Source organism: Mandrillus leucophaeus, unplaced genomic scaffold, assembly GCF_000951045.1.
Source record: "Mandrillus leucophaeus isolate KB7577 unplaced genomic scaffold, Mleu.le_1.0 Scaffold1246, whole genome shotgun sequence".
Lineage (NCBI taxonomy): Eukaryota > Metazoa > Chordata > Mammalia > Primates > Cercopithecidae > Mandrillus > Mandrillus leucophaeus.
In genome coordinates this window covers 100998-120917 of record NW_012100832.1, presented here as the reverse complement: position 1 = coordinate 120917, position 19920 = coordinate 100998, and the positions used below count along the sequence as shown (strand labels likewise).

The 19920-nt window shown below is 37.3% G+C and overlaps 1 protein-coding gene across 1 annotated transcript in view; it reads left to right on the top strand.

The window, feature by feature from the left end:
• NLRP14 (NLR family, pyrin domain containing 14) overlaps positions 1-15668 on the top strand; it is a 53121-nt gene extending 37453 nt beyond the window's left edge. The window contains exons 7-12 of the mRNA XM_011971772.1: positions 1739-1909; positions 2335-2505; positions 3967-4137; positions 6601-6771; positions 14438-14608; positions 15322-15668. Coding sequence (XP_011827162.1) covers positions 1739-1909; positions 2335-2505; positions 3967-4137; positions 6601-6771; positions 14438-14608; positions 15322-15457 — 991 coding nt within the window. The 3' untranslated portion in view covers positions 15458-15668. The remainder of the gene's footprint in view (positions 1-1738; positions 1910-2334; positions 2506-3966; positions 4138-6600; positions 6772-14437; positions 14609-15321) is intronic.
• Positions 15669-19920: the final 4252 nt, after the last annotated feature.

Below are 19920 nucleotides of genomic sequence, written 5' to 3'. Positions count from 1 at the left end.
GGGGATGTCTCCCAGTTAGGCTACTCAGGGGTCAGGGACCCACTTAAGCAGGCAGTCTGTCCATTCTCAGATCTCAACCTCTGTGTTGGGAGATCCACTGCTCTCTTCAAAGCTGTCAGACAGAGTCGTTTGTGTCTGCAGAGGTTTCAGCTGCTTTTTTGTTGTTGTTGTTGTTGTGTAGCTGTGCCCTGTCCCCAGAGGTGGAGTCTACAGAGACAGGCAGGACTCCTTGAACTGCTGTGAGCTCCACCCAGTTCGAGCTTCCCAGTGGCTTTATCTACTTAAGCCTCAGCAATGGCGGGCGCCCCTCCCCCAGCCTCGCTGCTGCCTTGCAGTTAGATGGCAGACTGCTGTGCTAGCAATGAGGGAGTCTCCGTGGGGGTGGGACCCTCTTGGCCAGGTGTGGGATATAATCTCCTGGTGTGTCCATTTGCTAAGGTCCTTGGTAGAGCACAGTATTGGGGTAGGAGTTACCCGATTTTCCAGGTGTTGTGTGTCTCAGTTCCCCTGGCTAGGAAAAGGGATTCCCTTTCCCCTTGCGCTTCCCAGGAGAGGCGATGCCTCGCCCTGCTTCAGCTCTCGCTGGTCAGGCTGCAGCAGCTGACCAGCATGGACTGTCCTGCACTGCCTAGTAAGATGAACCCAGTACCTCAGTTGAAAATGCAGAAATCACCTGTGTTCTGTGTCACTCGCGCTGGGAGTTGGAGACTGGAGCTGTTCCTATTTGGCCATCTTACTGCATGTCTAGAAACTTTTAAAAATGTTTTCGGTACCATTTTTGCTTCATAAGTGGTATATATTTTCTTTCATTTTTCTTTCTGTACATTTATGTCCAGAAACTTCCAAGTACTATTGCCTGTTTTTAACTTAAGGTGATTATTAGTTATGGGTTGGTACAAAAGTAATTGTGGTTTTTGGGCAAGCTGAGCTTTTTCAGCCTTAGGCTATGTTCTAGGTCGTCTATTAAGATCTAATTCTGGGCTTAGGAGGAAGCTTCTCCTGTTCCTTCCTCTATATATCCTGATTTTGATGAAAAGAAACAATTCTTGAGTGACTCAAGTTGGTAAGTCCTTGATTAAAGGGAATACCAAGAGAAATTCCAAATATCAGAAATGCTGCTGCTGCCTGACTCATTACAATGGGTTAGTATACTCCCAACCATGTACAAGGCACAAGTTGTCTCTAAATATGAGTCTCTATACATGTGCTTTTTCTGTTTCTCTTAATCTTTAGAAATAGTTTTGTTTTATTTATGATTTACGTATTGCTTTTCACTCTTAAGGACTGGATTCCTCAGAAAACATGGGCTCATGGATAAATGAGCTCACGGGAGACACAGCTTTTGCTCCCAACTTCCTATCTATTTCTGTTCTGTTTCAGAAGTCAGAGTATAGAAGAATACACTCATCCTTCAAGCCATATCTTCCAAGTTGTAGTTAGAGGAAATTCCTCCCAGACTAAAAACTATTATCATTTAAAGATATTTTTGAATGCTTTCAGATATATTTTTATAGGGAATTAAGGGGGTGGGAATGCGATAAATAATCTCTTTCCCTTCCCTCCTTAACTCTGTCAGAGCCTTATGCTTTAGTTAAACAACTTTTTTCCGTGTAGAGAAGTTGGATTTTCAGGCAAGATCCCAAAGATTAGGAAACTTCCTACCTTTGGGCTCGGTGGGTGTTGGTTGTACTACTTCTCTAAGGAATGGTCATTCTTGTCTTTCTGTGTTGTTTTCCAGGTTGGAATCCTGCAACCTAACTGTATTTTGTTGTCTAAGTATATTTAATGTTCTCATCAGAAGCCAGAGCCTGATATTTCTGAATCTGTCAACCAATAATCTGTTGGACGATGGAGTACAGCTTTTGTGTGAGGCCTTAAGACATCCAAAGTGTTATCTAGAGAGACTGTCGTGAGTGTTTCTGTTTTGTTTTCTGTAGAGTCATTTTGCTTGGTTCTGTGTAGCTTAATTATGATCTGATGGGGGAACTGCTTGGGTCTTGACACTAACTGACTCATTTGTCAATCCTGAATAAGCTCTACATGTATCCCCCTTCTCTTCTTCTACTTCCCTCTCTTTTACTTCACTTTTAGACCTATCTTTCTTTCTGATTGAGCTCTTTACTTTCATTCTTTTCTAAGCTTCCCCTCTCCCCTTCCATGTTTTATATCCTGCAAACAGCTGCAATGGAATTCATAATTTAAATAGGTTTGTTGAGGTTAATTTTATAGTCAAGATATGGGGGTTACAAGCACCACTGATTTCCCTGTGAAGGAGAAGAGAAGCATGAGCTTTGGGAATTGACGGATCCCTTCTCATCTCTGTTTCTTTTTCAGCTTAGAAAGCTGTGGTCTCACAGAGGCTGGCTGTGAGGATCTTTCTTTGGCTCTCATCAGCAATAAAAGACTGACACACTTGTGCTTGGCAGACAATGTCTTAGGAGATGGTGGAGTAAAGCTTATGAGTGATGCCCTACAACATGCACAGTGTACTCTGCAGAGCCTTGTGTAAGTGTCTTCAAGTTTTATCCTTAATATATATTGTACATTTTGAAATATGTTTAAAATAGTAAAATGTTATGAACACATTCTGTTCCTTGCTTTTTCCCTGTTACCCTTAATGAAGAAGAAGGTGAAAATGATATTAATAATTGACATTTATTGTGTCCTAACTCTACCCTGGATCTTGTGTTAAACATGCTTATTGTGCAAAATAGTATCTAATGCTGTCAAATTGGCCACCCTATTTTGAGGGGCCTCCCTCTACAGATGAGGAATGTGAGCCTTAGGAAGATAATACACCTTGTTTAATATCTCACAAGAAAATGATGAATTCAGAACTAAAGCCTACCACCTATCCTACTCTAGAATCTGAGCTCAGAACAGAAATATAGCACTCTGTTGTATGTCTGAATCACATTGTGATTATTCTGTTCATTTTTGTTAGATAATTTTCTAAACATTGAATTAATAAGCCAAGATTTTAATTTGATCAAATATGGTTAAGTTGCCTTCCAGATAGATTGTTTATATTTCCAGCAGCAGTCTAGGGACCTGCACTTTAACACCCTCATTGGACATCTATAATCTTTTTGACCTATATTAATTAAAAAGTTGAAAAGTAACTTTTAAAGTAATTTAAATGTTGAGCATCTTTTCAAGTTGTTTTGATCTTTTATATTTAGGAATTTCCTCTTCATAGGCTGTTTTTTCCTGATGTTTTCTATTATATATGTTATATATTATAGTTATTAATATCACATATACAATATTATTTTATATATATTGCAAACCATTTTCTCAGCATGTTGCTTTATTTCTAACTTTATGGTCATTTTTAGAATAGATAAGTTTAAAAATTTTTGTGATGTCAAATTCTGCCTCACGACTTCAAGAAGTTTTGTCGTAATTGGAAGTACATTTCTTTTTTTTAAAAAAATACACATATATCGTCTCATACTCTTTATGGTTTACTTTTAACATTTACATGTTAAATTATTCCAGATTTATTTTGTTATAAGGCTTAAACTTATTTTTCCCCATATATCAGATCTATTGTACAAAAGCAATAATGGCATAATACGGATTTTCCTTACTGTTTGAAAATGCCGCTTCTATTACGTACAAAGAGTACTTACTTTATTATGACTACTCTTATTCTACTCCATCTGTCTGTTCTTCTAGTCCATGGAGATACTTCTGCAGTAGAGTACTATGTATATGTGTAATGTAATGAGATTAGCATTTGATTTATTGTAAGAAAAATACTGAAGAATATGAGTCTAGTTTGTAGCCCAATTTGATGTAAATCTGTTTCCCAAGTGAGACAGGCTGACAGTGAGGGTGTTTCATCTGAAATGGAATGTTGACAAATAAATAAGGGATCAAATCATGAAATCTTTTCAAAGAGAGAAATCTCTGGACAGTACTGCAGTAATTCCATCTTTCTTCACATTGTCCTTCCTGTAGGCTGAGGCATTGCCATTTCACTTCACTTAGCAGTGAATATCTGTCAACTTCCCTTCTACACAACAAGAGCCTGACGCATCTGGATCTAGGATCAAACTGGCTACAAGACAATGGAATGAAGCTTCTGTGTGATGTCTTTCGGCATCCAAGCTGTAATCTTCAGGACTTGGAGTAGGTTTTCTGTTGCTTTCCTTTTGTGTAGTTTCAACAACAGTGTCTGGGAGATACTGAAAGAAAGGCTGAGAACCGAGTATCTGTCAGAGAAAAGAATATACAGCTGATTTACCCTCTCTCTTTTGCCTGAGACAAGCTGGGGAAGTCTGCTCATCAGATTTGTAAAAATAATTACCATAGTAATTCTAATAAACTTTCCTCAGGTAATAAGGACCAGAGGCATCAGGCTGAACAGTGGCCATTTTATTCTTTCCTTGGTTGTGCCCCAGTGAATCTACTGTGTGTCTTCTACTTTTAATCCAGAAGCTGAAATTGTTCTCTATTAGTTTTTCTCTTAGATTTATGTTTAAACTCAGGTTTATAATTAGGTCGACTTCCAAATAAATTGGGAAGGGGATTTTTACAACATCCTACATTCCACTGCTGAACAGCAGCCATTTTATTCTTTTCTTGGTTGTGCCCTAGTGAATCTACTGTGTGTCCTTTACTTTTAATCCAGAAGCTGAAATTGTTCTCTACTAGTTTTTCTCTTAGATTTATATTTAAACTCAGGTTTATAATTAGGTCAACTTCCAAAGAAATTGGGAAGGGGATTTTTACAACATCCTACATTCCACTGCTGAACAGTAGCCATTTTATTCTTTCCTTGGTTGTGCCCCAGTGAATCTACTGTGTGTCCTCTACTTTTATCCATGAAGTTGAAATTGTGATCTACTAGTTTTTCTTTTAGATTTATATTTAGACTCAGGTTATAATTAAGTAAACTTTCAAATAAATGGAAAGGGGATTTCTAACAATGTCCTACACATTTTTAAACTCCAACTATTTTCATTAGTATTATGTTTTCTCAGTCTGTGAGCAGGTATACATATATATGAATTGCATGTGTATACATAATTTTGATTGCTGTATGGATATGATTTGGGGTTTCCTTTTCACTTGACAGTATTTCAGAAATACATTTATCAAGGTGTGCATGCTGAGAATAAAGAAGAAATACATTTAAATACTTATTTCAAATTATCTTCTTGATTATTTTAATGACTGTATGGTATTTTGTATTTCATTGCATAAATACTTTGGCCGGCATGAATCAAGGCAGAGGCATCACTTAGCAATCTCAGCTCCCTTTCCTACCAGGGCCTCCCAAGTGACCAGTAACTTTTGTGAGTCATTAAGGGTCTAACCCCAGCATAGTTTTTCAGATCTGTAAAGTCAAGCTCTTTGGTAGACCAAGAAGTATTTGTCTTGACCAGACTGACTCATGATAACTAAACTTCCAAATGAGTTTAATAGTTTAATGTGACAACTCTAAACACAAAGGCAATTACACCATAGGGTCCAATCAATACCTTTACTTACTTTAGGAAAGTGTAGATGATATGGGTTATTTTGTGATTCTCTGATTCTCTGGGATTTCGTTCATCATTATTCAACTGGAAGACAAAGATTTACTTAATGGGTGTTGTTAAATCCAATGTCTTCATTTAACTACAGAGATACAATTTCTAAGTGACCTATATACTCAAGGTCTTTGCTAGCCAACTTTCTCTCCTTAGCAATGCTGTAAACAAAGCTGTACTTGCATAGTTACCTTCCAAAGCCTCTATGCAGACCATGTCAATTCTCTTAACCAATATTTTCAACCAATATGAACTAGATGCTAAGGAAACTAAAAGTCACTAAGGTGATGCTTTTGTCCCCAAATAACATAAAATGCTGATTACAGGGAAATAAATATAAAGCAAATTACAATATATTCCATACATTGTTATAAGGATATGACAACAGTCTCAGGGATTAAGGTTGGGACTTCTCAGTGGAGATAGAGTTACTTTAGGCTAGAAAAATGACGAAGATTCTGTTATGTGGGGATATGCTAAACAGAAGGAAAGGAGAGAGAATAGAAGAGAAACAACAACAAATATGGTTTAGTTGGAGAAAAATTCATGTGCGTGGTTAGAAAATACTGTGGGGACAAAGTATGGAAAGAGAAAGCTTGAGGTCAGATTGTGAGTGCTCTTGAATACCACGCAAAGGACCTGGAATAAATATCTTTTTATATGTAGCTTTCTTCTTTGAAGATAATACTTTGAGATGGATTCCAGGAAACTTTTTTCACTTAAAGATATATTAAAAACTGAAAGCACAGAGATCTATTGGTTCCTTGGGAAAGCTTATATTTATTTTTTTTAAGTATTGGTAAAAATAAATGTTTATACCCTTGATTTTTAAAGCTCTGTAGATAACAACCTGTTTGTGGAAGACAACAGTTTTACCTGCTGGTTTCTTCTGCTCATTAAGAAATCCCATCTGTTTTTACTGATAAATTAGACTCTCCCATGTATGTTCTGGATTGTAGATAGAAAAGAGGTTCAAATACCTGGGTGTATCTCCTAGGAGGAAACTTATTAAGCCTCACAACGGAAGGATTCACTTTTCCTATTGTAATTCTTACAGATTGATGGGCTGTGTTCTCACTAATGCATGTTGTCTGGATCTGGCTTCTGTTATTGTATACAACCCAAACCTGAGGAGCCTGGACCTTGGGAACAACAATTTGCAGGATGATGGAGTGAAAATTCTATGTGACGCTTTGAGATATCCAAACTGTAACATTCAGAGGCTCGGGTGAGTTCATAGTTTTCCTTTAAGAAAATGATGCCTATTTGGTAGCTAGTATAGCTAGAAGATAATTAGTGTATGGAGAGAGGATACAAACTAAATGGAGCTAGAAGGTAAGTTACTCTCAGAAAAAAGAATCTAAATTTCAAATAAGTGGATCAATGTACTGCATGTTCTTTACTATAGAAGCCATATTTCACATTTCTTTGTGTCCCCTTTAGTACTTTGGACAGATGCTTAGTACCCAAGTGGTACCTGGTTTGGGTCTTCCATGTTCTATCATTCGTCAGATAGTCCACTTGTCTTTGAATTAATTTTTTATTAAATTGAAGATTTTTACTAATTATCTTCTATCTGTAAAATACTATGTTCTTAAAGAGCTTGTAATCTAATAAAATCACATTCTGTGTTGTGGACATTTCTTATGTTCAATTCTGTATTTAGATTTTTGTTTAATTTTGAACTGATACTGGCTAGTACATTTTCACTTATACAACATGAATTATTGACCTCAGGGTCAAGAATTGTGCTCTGTGTGTGGGAAGCTCAGACATAATGACATATGTCATCCTTTAGAAATTTAACAGTCTTCCAGAGAAATCTCCCCTGACTCTTCCAAGAAAATGAAGCTTTTATGTTTTCATTGACTATATATTTTTATAATAGCAATGATGATGATGTAACTGTTAGGTCTGAGATTTAATTTTATCCTACTTACAACCTAATAAATTCACCTGTTACTGTTTCATGGATGCTGGCCAAAAAACAAAACCAAACTCACAAGACTCTTAGCAGAGACAAAGGACTTTATTGCTTGTAGCAGAGCAAAGCATGAGTATTAGCATGTTTGTGTCAGTTCCTTTTGTCTCCCAAGTCTCACAGGGCTGATGAAGAGGGTCCAGATGGAAGAGGGTCCAGATGGAGATTGAGAGACCCAGGATTTTACAGGAGGCAGTAATAAGCCTGCTCTTTGTTCCTCAAGGTTGCTCATTACAAACACAATCCTGGAAAATGGCCGAGGTAAACAGTTGTCAGGGCCTTCCATTTTTGTTAGCAAACATGTAGGGGAGAGAAAGACCTATGGAAGAATATCTCCCCAAAATGTCTACCCCTTGTTTCTACACAGTAAAATCTTGGCTTCTGGTGAATTTTCACATGAATATGCTACTCCACTGGCCACTCTGATTAACAGAGATTGGGACCAAATCTGTTCAATTAATCTCATCCTACCATTTAATTAAGGCCACTAATAACAAAACTCCAAGCATGAGATGAGGCCAATGTGTAGTATTGATTTCAAACATTCCCACAGGGGTCTGACTCAGTCAACTGAGAAAGTTCCAGGAAGGACTACTAGGTCTTTTATGCATTAGAACTCATACAAGGGAGTCTAAAATGACCTACCATTCTTTGATGTCACTGGCAATAAATAAATAAAGATTAGCCAAAAGCAGTCCTCCTCCCCAGTAAAGAGACAGTTAGCAGTCCGCTCTTCCCCACAAGCAAACACGTAACTGAAAGTAGAGGTCACTCTAATTTTGGATTTGCTGTTATATTTTATTTGGTTAGCCATTGCACTAGTTTGATTAAGCCAGGTGAGCAGTCTCACTGGTAGTTGTAGCTGTCTCATTCTCATACATGGTATATTCCAAGGCTGTTCTGGCATCAAGAGAAGCTTGCAGATTTGTATCGAATTGAAACAAGGTTGTGCTAGTGATTGTATTTGTATACATATGATAAGGCTCCATATTGGGAGGCTGCTATTGATGGCATCAGGCACAGCAAAGTAGTTCAGGACCTGCTATGTCTATATTAGATTTTCTGTTTTCATAGTGTATAGACAGGCATAACAAACCAGGTTGTGGGTCAGTCTGTTAGCTGCAGTTGCTGCATAGACTCCATGGACCACATAATTATTTTGCCAGGCTGAAGTTTTGGATCTAGGTGAAAAAATAGAGCATGAATTGTTCTCCTCACTCGCCACACCTCCAGGTTCTAAGGTGTTCCATTCCAAATATTGTTGCTGCTCTTCCCCTACACCGATGAAATCAGTTTGTCCCATCCTAGTGGCTAGAACTTCATCTATTCTCCAATTATCCTTTACTTGCGTGGAGACCTTCGGTCTGGAGGAATCATACAAATGGGAGAGAAAAACATCTTTACAATATTTACAGAAACCCATTATATCTTATACATTATATTCTAATTCTATATTATCTCTGAAATATCAAAGGCAAATTATGAAGCTTTGGAGCCTCTAATCTACCTTTTAAAAATATAGGTAGATGTGGCATTCTATTTTATAATTTTCCTATATACTCATTTTTTTTCCAGCAAAAGGTATTGAAATTTTTCTCCCCTCTGCTTGGTAGGGACATCTTTGTTATAAACCACATTTTCATTGGTGCATGGATCTGTTCCTGGATTCTGTTTTCTCTTCCACTGACCTGTTTGTAATTCCCAGTTCTAACAATGCTGTCTTAATTAATATAGCTCTATAATAAGCCCTGGTACCTACTACAGCAAGTATTCCCATCTTCCTAAAGAGAATTTTGGCTCTCCTTCCCCTTTACATTGGCAAATAAATTGGAAATATCAACTTATCAAGTTACATACATATGCACTGCCCCCCAACCTACCTATATGTTGATGTCTTGAATCAAATTGCATTTATTCTATCAGTGAGTCTCCTGATACACCAAAAAGGCATATCTCATTTATTTAGGTCTGTCAATAAAGCTTAGTAATTTTTTCTTGAGTGGTCTTGTATTTTGTTGCTGGTTAACTTTATTCCAAAGTGCTTGCTATATTTCATGCTGTTGTAAATGATTGTTTTAGTTATTTTTTTCAATGTGTTTATACATAGAAACATAGGATTTTTTAAAAAGTTGGTTTCTTATCCAATAGCCTGCCACATTCTCTTGCTTATTCTAGTTGCTAATTTGTAGATACTTTTGTATTTTCTAGGTATACAATCACATCATTTAGGAATAATACAATATAGATATTTTTTCCTTTTCTGTTCTTATATTCTTTTTTTTCGTTTTTTATGTGCCTTAGTAACTGTTAATATATGTGATATAATGTTAACATGTCTGGGGATAATTAACTATCATGTGTTGTTCCCAATGTTTAAAGCACAATTTCAGTGGTTCACCAATTTATCAATTTAAGGAAATTGCCTTCTACACCTAGTTTGCTAGGAATATTCTTTTTCTTTTTTTAAATTATACTTTAAGTTCTGGAATACATGTGCAGAATGTGCAGGTTTGTTACATAGGTATACACGTGCCATGGTGGTTTGCTACACCCATCAACCCATCATCTATATTAGGTATTTCTCCTAATGCTATCCCTCCCCTAGCCTCTCATCCCCCAACAGGCCCTGTTGTGTGATGTTCGCCTCCGTGTGTCCGTGTGGTCTCATTGTTGAACTCCCACCTACAAGTGAGAACTTGGGATGTTGGATTTTCTGTTCCTGTGTTAGTTTGCTGAGAATGATGGTTTCCAGCTTCATCCATGTCCCTGCAAAGGACATTAACTCATCCTTTTCTATGGCTGCATAGTATTCCATGGTGTATATGTGCCACATTTCCTTTATCCAGTCTATCATTGATGGACATTTGAGTTGGCTCCAAGTTTTGGATATTGTGAATAGTGCTGCAATAAACGTATGTGTGCATGTGTCTTTACAGTAGAATGATTTCTAATCCTTTGGGTGTATACCCAGTAATGGGATTGCTGGATCAAATGTTATTTCTGGTTCTAGATGCTTGAGGAATCACTACACTGTCTTCCACAGTGGTTGAACAAATTTACACTCTCACCAACAGTGTAAAAGTGTTCCTGTTTCTCCACATCCTCTCCAACATCTGTTGTTTCCTGACTTTTTAATGATCACCATTCTAAGTGGCATGAGATGGTATCTCACTGTGGCTTTGATTTGCATTTCTCTAATGGCCAGTGACAATGAGCTATTTTTCATGTGTTTGTTGGTCACATAAATGTCTTCTTTTAAGAAATATCTGTTCATATCCTTTGCCCACTTTTTTATGGGATTTTTTTTTCTTGTCAATTTGTTTAAATTCCTTGTAGATTCTGAATATTAGCCCTTTGTCAGATGGATAGATTGCAAAAACTTTCTCCCATTATGCAGGTTGCCTGTTCACTCTGATGACAATTTCTTTTGCTGTACAGAAGTTCTTTAGTTTAATTAGATCCCATTTGTCAATTTTGGCTTTTGTTGCCATTGCTTTTTGTGTTTTAGTCCTGAAGTCTTTGTCCATGCCTATGTCCTGAATGGATTGCCTAGATTTTCTTGTAGGGTTTTGATGGTTTTAGGTTTTACGTTTAAGTCTTTAATCCATCTTGAGTTAATTTTTGTATAATGTGTAAGGAAGGGGTCCAGAGCCTGTTTTCTCAACACCATTTATTTAATAGGGAATCCTTTCCCCATTGCTTGTTTTTGTCAGGTTTGTCAAAGATCAGATAGTTGTACGTGTGTGGTGATACTTCTGAGGCCTCTGTTCTGTTCCATTGGTCTATATATCTGTTTTGGTACCAGTACCTTGCTGTTTTGGTTACTGTAGCCTTGTAGTATAGTTTGAAGTCAGGTAGCATGATGGTTCCAGCTTTGTTCTTTTTGCTTAAGATCGTCTTGACTATACGGGCTCTTTTTTGGTTCCACATGAAATTTAAAGTAGTTTTTTCTAATTCTGTGAAGAAAGTCAATGGTAACTTGATGGGGATAGCACTGAATCCATAAATTACTTTGAGCAGTATGACCATTTTCATGATATTCTTTCTTCCTATCCATGAGCATGGAATGTTTTTCCATTTGTTTGTGTCCTCTGTTATTTCCTTGAGCAGTGGTTTGTAGTTCTCCTTGAAGAGGTCCTTCACATCCCTTGTAAGTTGTATTCCTAGGTATTTTATTCTCTTTGTAGCAATTGTGAATGGGAGTTCATTCATGATTTGGCTCTCTGTTATTGGTGTATAGGAATGCTTGTGATTTTTGCACATTGATTTTGTATCCTGAGACTTTGCTGAATTTGCTTAGCCCTGAAGAATTTTGTCAAATGTGATGAATCACATTGATGTATGCATTATATGAACTTTGCATTTTTGGAATCAAACCAACTTGGACATATCTCCTATGTACATTGTGTAATTTACTTTATTAATGTCAATATTAGTGACAGCATTTAACCATTTTGTTCATAATGGACATAGGTTATAATTTCTTTTGCAGTCTTCATCAAGTTTTTGCATCAAAATTACCGTATTTTCATGAGTTCAGGAGTGTTCCTTATCTTTTAGTTTCCTGAGAGAATTTTTGTAAGATTGGGATTACTTCTTCCTTGAATTTTGTAAAAATTTCTGGTAAAGCTGTCTAACCTGGAGTTTCTTTGTGTGTAAAATTTTTGACTTCTGATTCAATTTTTTAAATAATTAGGTTTTCTCTTTCTCATAGAGTACTTTTGTTAAGTATATACTGTTGATTTTATCTATTTCATCTAAATTTTAAAACTTATTGGCAAGCATCTAATATTTTATTATTTGCTTAACTTCTTAATCATCTATAGTGATATGTTTTTTCTCATTTCTGATATTGAATTTGACCCTTTATTTATTTTTGTATTCAAAGAACACAACGTTGATCCACTCTGTTGTACATCTACATTCTGTTTCATTAATTTCTGTTTTTATCTTATTTTTTCTTGTACTTTTGTTGGGTTTATTTTACCATTTGCTAAATTCTCGAGTTGGATGCTTAGACATACATAGTCCCTTTCTTCTTCTCCAACAAAGATATTTAAGGTTACAACTTCCCTTCAAATGACTGCATTAACTTAATCATAAAATTTTGATATTGTATGCAGTATTTTTGTTATTTTTGAGTCCACAACATTTGTAAACTTACCTAGAACTTTTTTCTTCAACTAACAGGTTATTTTTAAACATACTCCTTAATTTTCAAATACGAGGCTTTTCTTTTTATATTCAGTCTGTAGAATTGTTTTCTGAGAACATACTGTGCATGAGTACAGTTCTTTGAAGTTTGTTGTCATTTGCTACATGACTTTTTAAACTTACTTAAGAACATGAAAAATTGTTATTTCTAATTTAGTTTTTAGTTTTTCTAAGTACAGGGGGTTTTTCTGTCATGTCTGGCTTTTTTTTTTTTTTCTTTTTTGGGCTGGGGGCAGGGGGCGGGGGAGGAGTGATGAGGTCTTACTCTGTTACCCAAGCTGGTCTTGAATTTCTGGCCTCAAGCTACTCTGTTTCCTTGGCCTCCCAAAGTGCTGGGATTACAGGTGCCAGCTACTGTGCCCAGGCAGTTGCAGTATTCTGTATCAGTGGATTAAGATTATTAATTCTGTTTAAACTATCTAAATTTTAGTGACCTTTTTCCCAGATAACTCAGTTACTGTGAAAAATGTTAAAATTTTCATTAAAATTCTAGATTTGAGTCTTTCACTTTGCAGTTCTGTTCGTCTTCTATATTTTGAGACTGTAATTTGTGACTGAAAATATAAAATGATTATATTTCCTGATGAATTCATGATAACACTTTATGTTTTATGATGCTTTTTCCACTAAGGAAGATTTTGTGTGATATTTACATACCCTGTCTCATAATTAGTGGGACCATCTCTTCATCACATAAATGTGATCACTTAACAAAAAAAAGTTTCGTATGCTCAGCATCTGTATAGGCACTCAGTTGTTCAATGGCCAGGTAAACATAAGGTAAAAATTAGATTCAAATTATTTAGGAGAATGTTAGATGCAGAAGGTTGAGTTTGACATGCTTCCTCAGTTCATGTATATACTATTATCGGCTTGTGCAGAGGCTCTTGACTGACAGATGGGTGGGTTGGTTAATTTATCTGAATTAGCCATTTTCTTTCCCACTTACAGGCAGCTGACCTAATGTATTCAAAATATGCCATAGAATTGCATTTTTATTTGCATCAATGGCATGATGCTAGAGACCTTATTATGTTTCCTGCTTATTTTATTTTATTTTATTTTTTTGATACTGAGTCTCATTCTGTAGCTCAGGCTGTAGTGCAGTGGTACGATCTCAGCTCACTGCAACCTCCACCTCCTGGGTTCAAGCGACTCTCCTCCCTCAGCTTCCCAAGCAGCTGGGATTACAAGTTCATACCACCACCCCCAGCTAATTTTTGTATCTTTAGTAGAGACGAGGTTTCACCATGTTGGCCTTGTCGAACTCCTGACCCCAGGTGATCTGCCTGCCTCAGCCTCCCAAAATGCTGGGATTACAGGCATGAGCCACCATGCCTGGCCTATTCCTTGCTTTTTAAACACTCACTACCAAAATTCCTATATCTAGTTATAGTGATGTATTTTTAGTGATGTTCAAGGATTCAACTGCTTCATAGTATTTTGTAACATGAGTGTATGTTTTATTTATTCCTTAATAATTATAAATTTGTAATTCATGATTTTGGAAGGGATAAGTTCAGCCTGGAAATATCTGGTAATAATGAATATTATATGTACTTATAGTCCTTGAATTTATACTGTGCTCATTTTTTAAAGTTTCTGGAATTATCCTCCATTCTGAGTTCACAGATCTCTTGTGGGCTTTGTTGTGTCATCGAATAAATTCATTTTTGGCTTTTGTCTCTCTTCTCTACAGGTTAGAATACTGTGGTTTGACATCTCTCTGCTGTCAAGATCTCTCCTCTGCTCTTATCTGCAACCAAAGACTGATAAAAATGAATCTGACACAGAATACCTTAGGGTATGAAGGAATTATGAAGTTATATAAAGTCTTGAAGTCTCCTAAGTGTAAACTACAAGTTCTAGGGTAAGTCTCCATTAGTTTCTCAGGGGGAGCATTTCCTGTAATGAAGGATTTGGGGAGCCACTCATTTACTACAGGCCTCAGAATCAACCTAATTATGTATCCTTGGGTATTTTCTAGACACTTATTTGTTTTTCTCTCATAGAACACTGAATTTTGAGAGATATAATATAGCACAGTAGTTGAATATTGAGCACCCTGAAACCAGCCTAGATGAGTTTGAATTCTGTCCCTACCACTTACTAAATGTTTAATTAAAGCTAGTCCCCCATTGCTCTTTGTTTTGATTTGCTTATCAGTAAAATGGGTGAAATGATAAAATCTACCTGTAAGGTTATTATGAGCATCTGAGTCAATATAGACCAAGTACTTAGAATGGTGCCTAGCATAACAATAAACAATAAATGTGTTAGTTGTTTTCATTATTATCAGTAGTAGTATTAATTTTGCTTGGATAGCAAAAGGCTCTTGGAGGATCCTTTTTAATTTTAATTGGTTTCTCTTTCTCTTCTGTTAATTTCTTCTATTTTCCTTCAACTTCTGTATCTCCCTCACTGTATCTCTCAGTTCCCTTCCCCACTCCTCACCCATGTTATAATATTCTCTATTTTAACAGAACAGTTCTTTTTTTCTCCTGAAATAAATCCTTTACAGAGAAAGTGGAGGGCTGTAGGGAAATTGAATACAGGAAAAGAGATGTTCCCTTGTTTTCTCAGGTTGTGCAAAGAGGCATTTGATGAGGAAGCCCAGAAGCTGCTGGAAGCTGTGGGAGTTAGCAATCCACACTTAATCATTAAGCCAGATTGTAACTATCATAATGAAGAAAATGGGTCTTGGTGGCGGTGTTTCTGATTTGAAGAAACTGACATTCCTTTAAAAATATAAATATAAATACATACATACATAGATACATACCCAGACTTGGGTGCTTAACTTCAGATACTCTATGCCCAGAAATTGTGCACTTGGCAGCTGTCAGATACCTACTTCTCTGTAAAATATCTGTTCTACTTCACACAGTGGTTGAGAGGCTAAAATAAAATAAAAAGCATAAAACTCTCTGAAAAGTATAATATGTTTTTAATTGGATACAGAGCTTAAGAATGCAGATAAGGGAATCCTGGATATGAGGCTGGAGGATGCGGACAGGGAAGATCAGTTAAAGTGCCTTGTTTTTTCCTTACTTCCACTGACATGGCTTAGCTCACAGCCCCACTGTCTCTGGCACCTTTTATTAAAATGTGTCTCCATGTGTGTTCTTGGGATCACCAGTGTCAAGATCACTTGGGTATCTGTCTTAAAATGGAGATTCCTGAACCCCACACTAGACTTACCAAATCAGAATGTCTGGGTAAGGGTCCTTGGAAACCAGCATTTTGATAATTTCCCAGGCAAATTATTAAGTATACTAATAGTTGAGAATCACTAATTTCAATAGAAATAGGAGTCTACTTCTACAATGAACACTTTCTATAGCTTATTGTAAAGATAAGGAGGATTAATTTCCTTAAGGGATTATAAGGTTATTTGGGCTAGAGCTAGAAAGAGAGTCTTTCATTTGGCAAAAACACGACACAATAAAATTTTTTTGTGTGTGAAAGACTGTTCTGGTTATTTATTGGTTGTATAACAAACTATCCCAAAACTTGGTGGCTTAAAACAATAATGATTTTATTAAATCTCATAACTTGGATTGGAATTCAGACAGGGCCCAGCTGAGCATTTCTTATACTCCATAAGGTATCACTTGGGGTCCCTTGGTGGTATTCACCTGGCAACCAGATTGCTCTGGAGGTCCCAGATAACTTTTATACGTCTGCTGCCTTGGCAGGGAGGGCTGAAAGGCTGGGTTGAGCCAGACCCCTCTTCCTGTTATCAGCCAGAAGACTAGTGATTCTCAGCAGTTTTGGTCTTTGCCCCCTCAGAGGAAAGAATTCAACTGAGAGGCAGAAGTAGGTTTAAAGCAGAGGCAAAGTTTATTAAAAAAAAAGCAAAGTACACTTTAAAGAAATCAAGCAGGCCACTTGAGAGATTCAAGTGCCTCTCTTGATCCTTGGTTTGAGACTTTATACATTGACTCGTCTTCCAGGCTCTTCTCCCCTGCTGATCCTTCCCTTGGGCAGGTTGTTGCTTGATTACCTGTGTGCAGTGGCCTGCCAGCACTTGTGAGGGGTCCCGTGCACAGTGTGTTTACTGAAGTTGTATGCATGCTCCTTTGGGATGACTTTTCCTTACTGGTCATATACAGGAAGGTCATATACAGGTCAAAGTCCACCATCTTGCTCCCCTTTGCACACACTTGATACTTTATCAGGGATTGTGGTTCGCTGGCTCCAGGTGTTTTCTATCTGTTAGAGGACTCCTTTCCCTTCTGGTGGCAGTTGTGGCCACTTATTGTGTCAGTGGGATAGTTTTATGCTCACCTGTCCTTCACCTGATGAGAGCCAGACATTTCTGGGGGCCCTCCCTTGTCCTGTTCATTATCTCAGAGGAAAAGGTTTATGATTGCTTGACTATGGCTCAACCATTGCTTGGCATTCCTGGGGGGCCTCTCTCCTGCCCTGCTCTCATATCTGTCTACTTACTCTAACATTGCCTCTAGTCTTAGGACCTCTCCATGTGGTTTCCGCAGGGTAGGGATTCAGGATTTCAAAGGGCCAAGAGGAAGCTGTCAGTTATTTTAAAAGCTAGGCCCAGAACTGGCATAAAGTCACTTCCATAATCCTCTATTGGTGAAAATAGTACAGGCCAGCTCAGATTCTAGGGCAATCAATTGTTGATGGGAGTAGTGTCAAATAATTTGTGGCCTTCCTTAGTTCACCACAAACTTAATGTTTTTCTCCTTGTCTGTGGGAGAAAATAAAGCCTTTTAGCTTATTGTAAGGCAAAAACTAACACTTTTTCTTTGATAACACTGTCAATTCCTGCACAGTTCTGGTCACCAAAATGTGGGTTTTTACCACACCAAGCAATTTGCCAAAACCAGCTGGGTGTCCTATAATTCAATTCCATTCTGACATTATCATCCTGGAGGTAGCATCATGTCCCACAGGTGAAGATCTCAGTCCCACAAGACTCTGCCCTATTTGAAGTACCAATTGCAAGTTCCAGGTTGTGACCTGCACTTCTGACAAACTGGCCATAAGTCAGGGTTCCCACAACTCTCTTTTCCCTGGGTTCCATAATTTGCTAGGATGGCTCACAAAACTCAGGGAAATACTTTACTTATGTTTACCCATTTATTATAAGAGAATATTTCAAATGATACAAATGAACAGCCATATGAAAGAGACACATAGGGCGAGGTTTGGAAGGTTCTATCCCTGTGCATTTGGCTTGTGCCACCTTCTCAGCACATGGATGTGTTTAGCAACCAGGGAGCTCTCTGAATCCCATCTTTTGGTGGAAGCTTCATTAGGTAGGCATGATTGATTAAGTCAGTGGCCATTGTCATAAACTCAACCTTCAGCACCCCCTTGCTTCTTTGGAGGCTGGTATGGGGAGTGCTGAAAGTTCCAACCCTTTAATCACATAGCTGGTTCTCCTAGCAACCAGCCCCCATCCTGAGACTATCCAGGAGCCTCCAGCTACCAGCCATCTCATTAGCATACAAAACACTTATTGCTTCAAATACTCCCAACGTTTTGGAACCTGTGTGCCTTGAAAGGGGCCAGGAAATCACACTGTGGGTCAATCACCCGTGGGTCAATGTGGAGGACTGGAGAACAGACCTTGGCAGTCAGGGGGCAAATGGTTTTTGTAAAAATTTGCAAGTAATGTTACTGGAGCTTTTATCCACACAGAACAGTAATACTGCTGCTGACATTTGGCATAGGTGATACATAGAGAGGTGGCTTTACTGAGATTGATTCCCAGTGAGGACAGTCTTGCTAGTTAGAGAAAGCTAACCGGCGCTATTATAACAAACACAGAAAAGAAAGTATATACCAAAGTGGCGACTTCTTTCACGTGACAGCCTTGGGCCAGTCACCATCTCATCCTTCACAGACAACAGGATTTCCAAGCTGCCCAAAGAAAAATCCAACAAAAGTAAATGTTTCTTAAGATAATTTCTACCAGACTGTCTGAAAAAGGAAAATTCTTATATTTCTGAAACCATTTCAGGGCATTATAGAGGAAGACAGCTTTTCTAATTGATTTTTTAAAGATGAAAACTATTGATAATAGAGCCTGACAACCAAAATGAGTGATTGCGGCATAAGTCTCAAATCGTCAAGATTTATTGAGCCAGCTTGAGAATGCATCTGGGAAAAATAGGGGTCACAGGTGCATCTGTGGCTGTTTTTTCTTTAGAGGATCTCAAAAGGTTTAGTATTTATATATTTTCCTTTAAAAAGGGGATGTGGCAGTGAGATTAATGATTATATAGTTTTCAGACTTTAGTGCCCAGTAAATCTACATTTTATATAAGGTAAACATTTGAAGAAAAAAGGAATACAGGAAGCAGATGTCTCAGGAGTGAAGGAATAATTAATCTATGTCTTTTTGGCGTACCTGGGAAGATAAACTAGTCATTGACATTTTCAGTGTGGAGTCTTTTGAAAGGGCTGGTTTCTGTTTAGACTGTAGGGAAGAAAGCCTAATGTTAGTTAGCTAAGGGAAGGGAATAATGTGGTGTGTCTGACCTCCCATCTCTCCTGACATGAATGGGAACTCAGCTTCTGAGGTTTTTCCAGAGTTCCCTTGGCCAACTGGGGGTCCATTCAGTCAGTTGGGGGCTTTGGATTTTATTATTTTATTATTTCTCAAGCCTAATGGCACTATCAAGAAATTTAAAGATGAATGTCACTTATGACTATGCAAAGACCCAGTATTAAAATTTTTGAACATTTCAACATTTAATTAAAATATACTATGATTAATGTTACTTAGAAGTGCAAGAGTGGGCTGATGTTAGGAATATTATAATTTATCACATTAATTGGATGGTGCAGAAAAACCAATTACCACAATTTATGTTGAAAAGGTGTTTAATAAAATTCAATCTCTTTGTGGGGTAGTTTCATAACATGAGGAATGTTTATCTTAATAGCAATACACTTAGAAGCATTAGCACTTAAATGTTAAAAACATGCCTGATGGTATAACTGAGCCTATGTTATAAAAATCATTATGTGTTCATTTTACTTTGTTCTTTTCTTCTTCCATGCAAGCAAGCATGGAGTATAGAGTCATTTTGAGAGAATATAGTCACTAGTAATTGTTTAACTTCATATCCTAAATTTTGGGGGCAACCAGCAGGATTAATGGACTCGTTTTTCTTTTAAAGAACAATGATCCTTAGGTCATGCAGA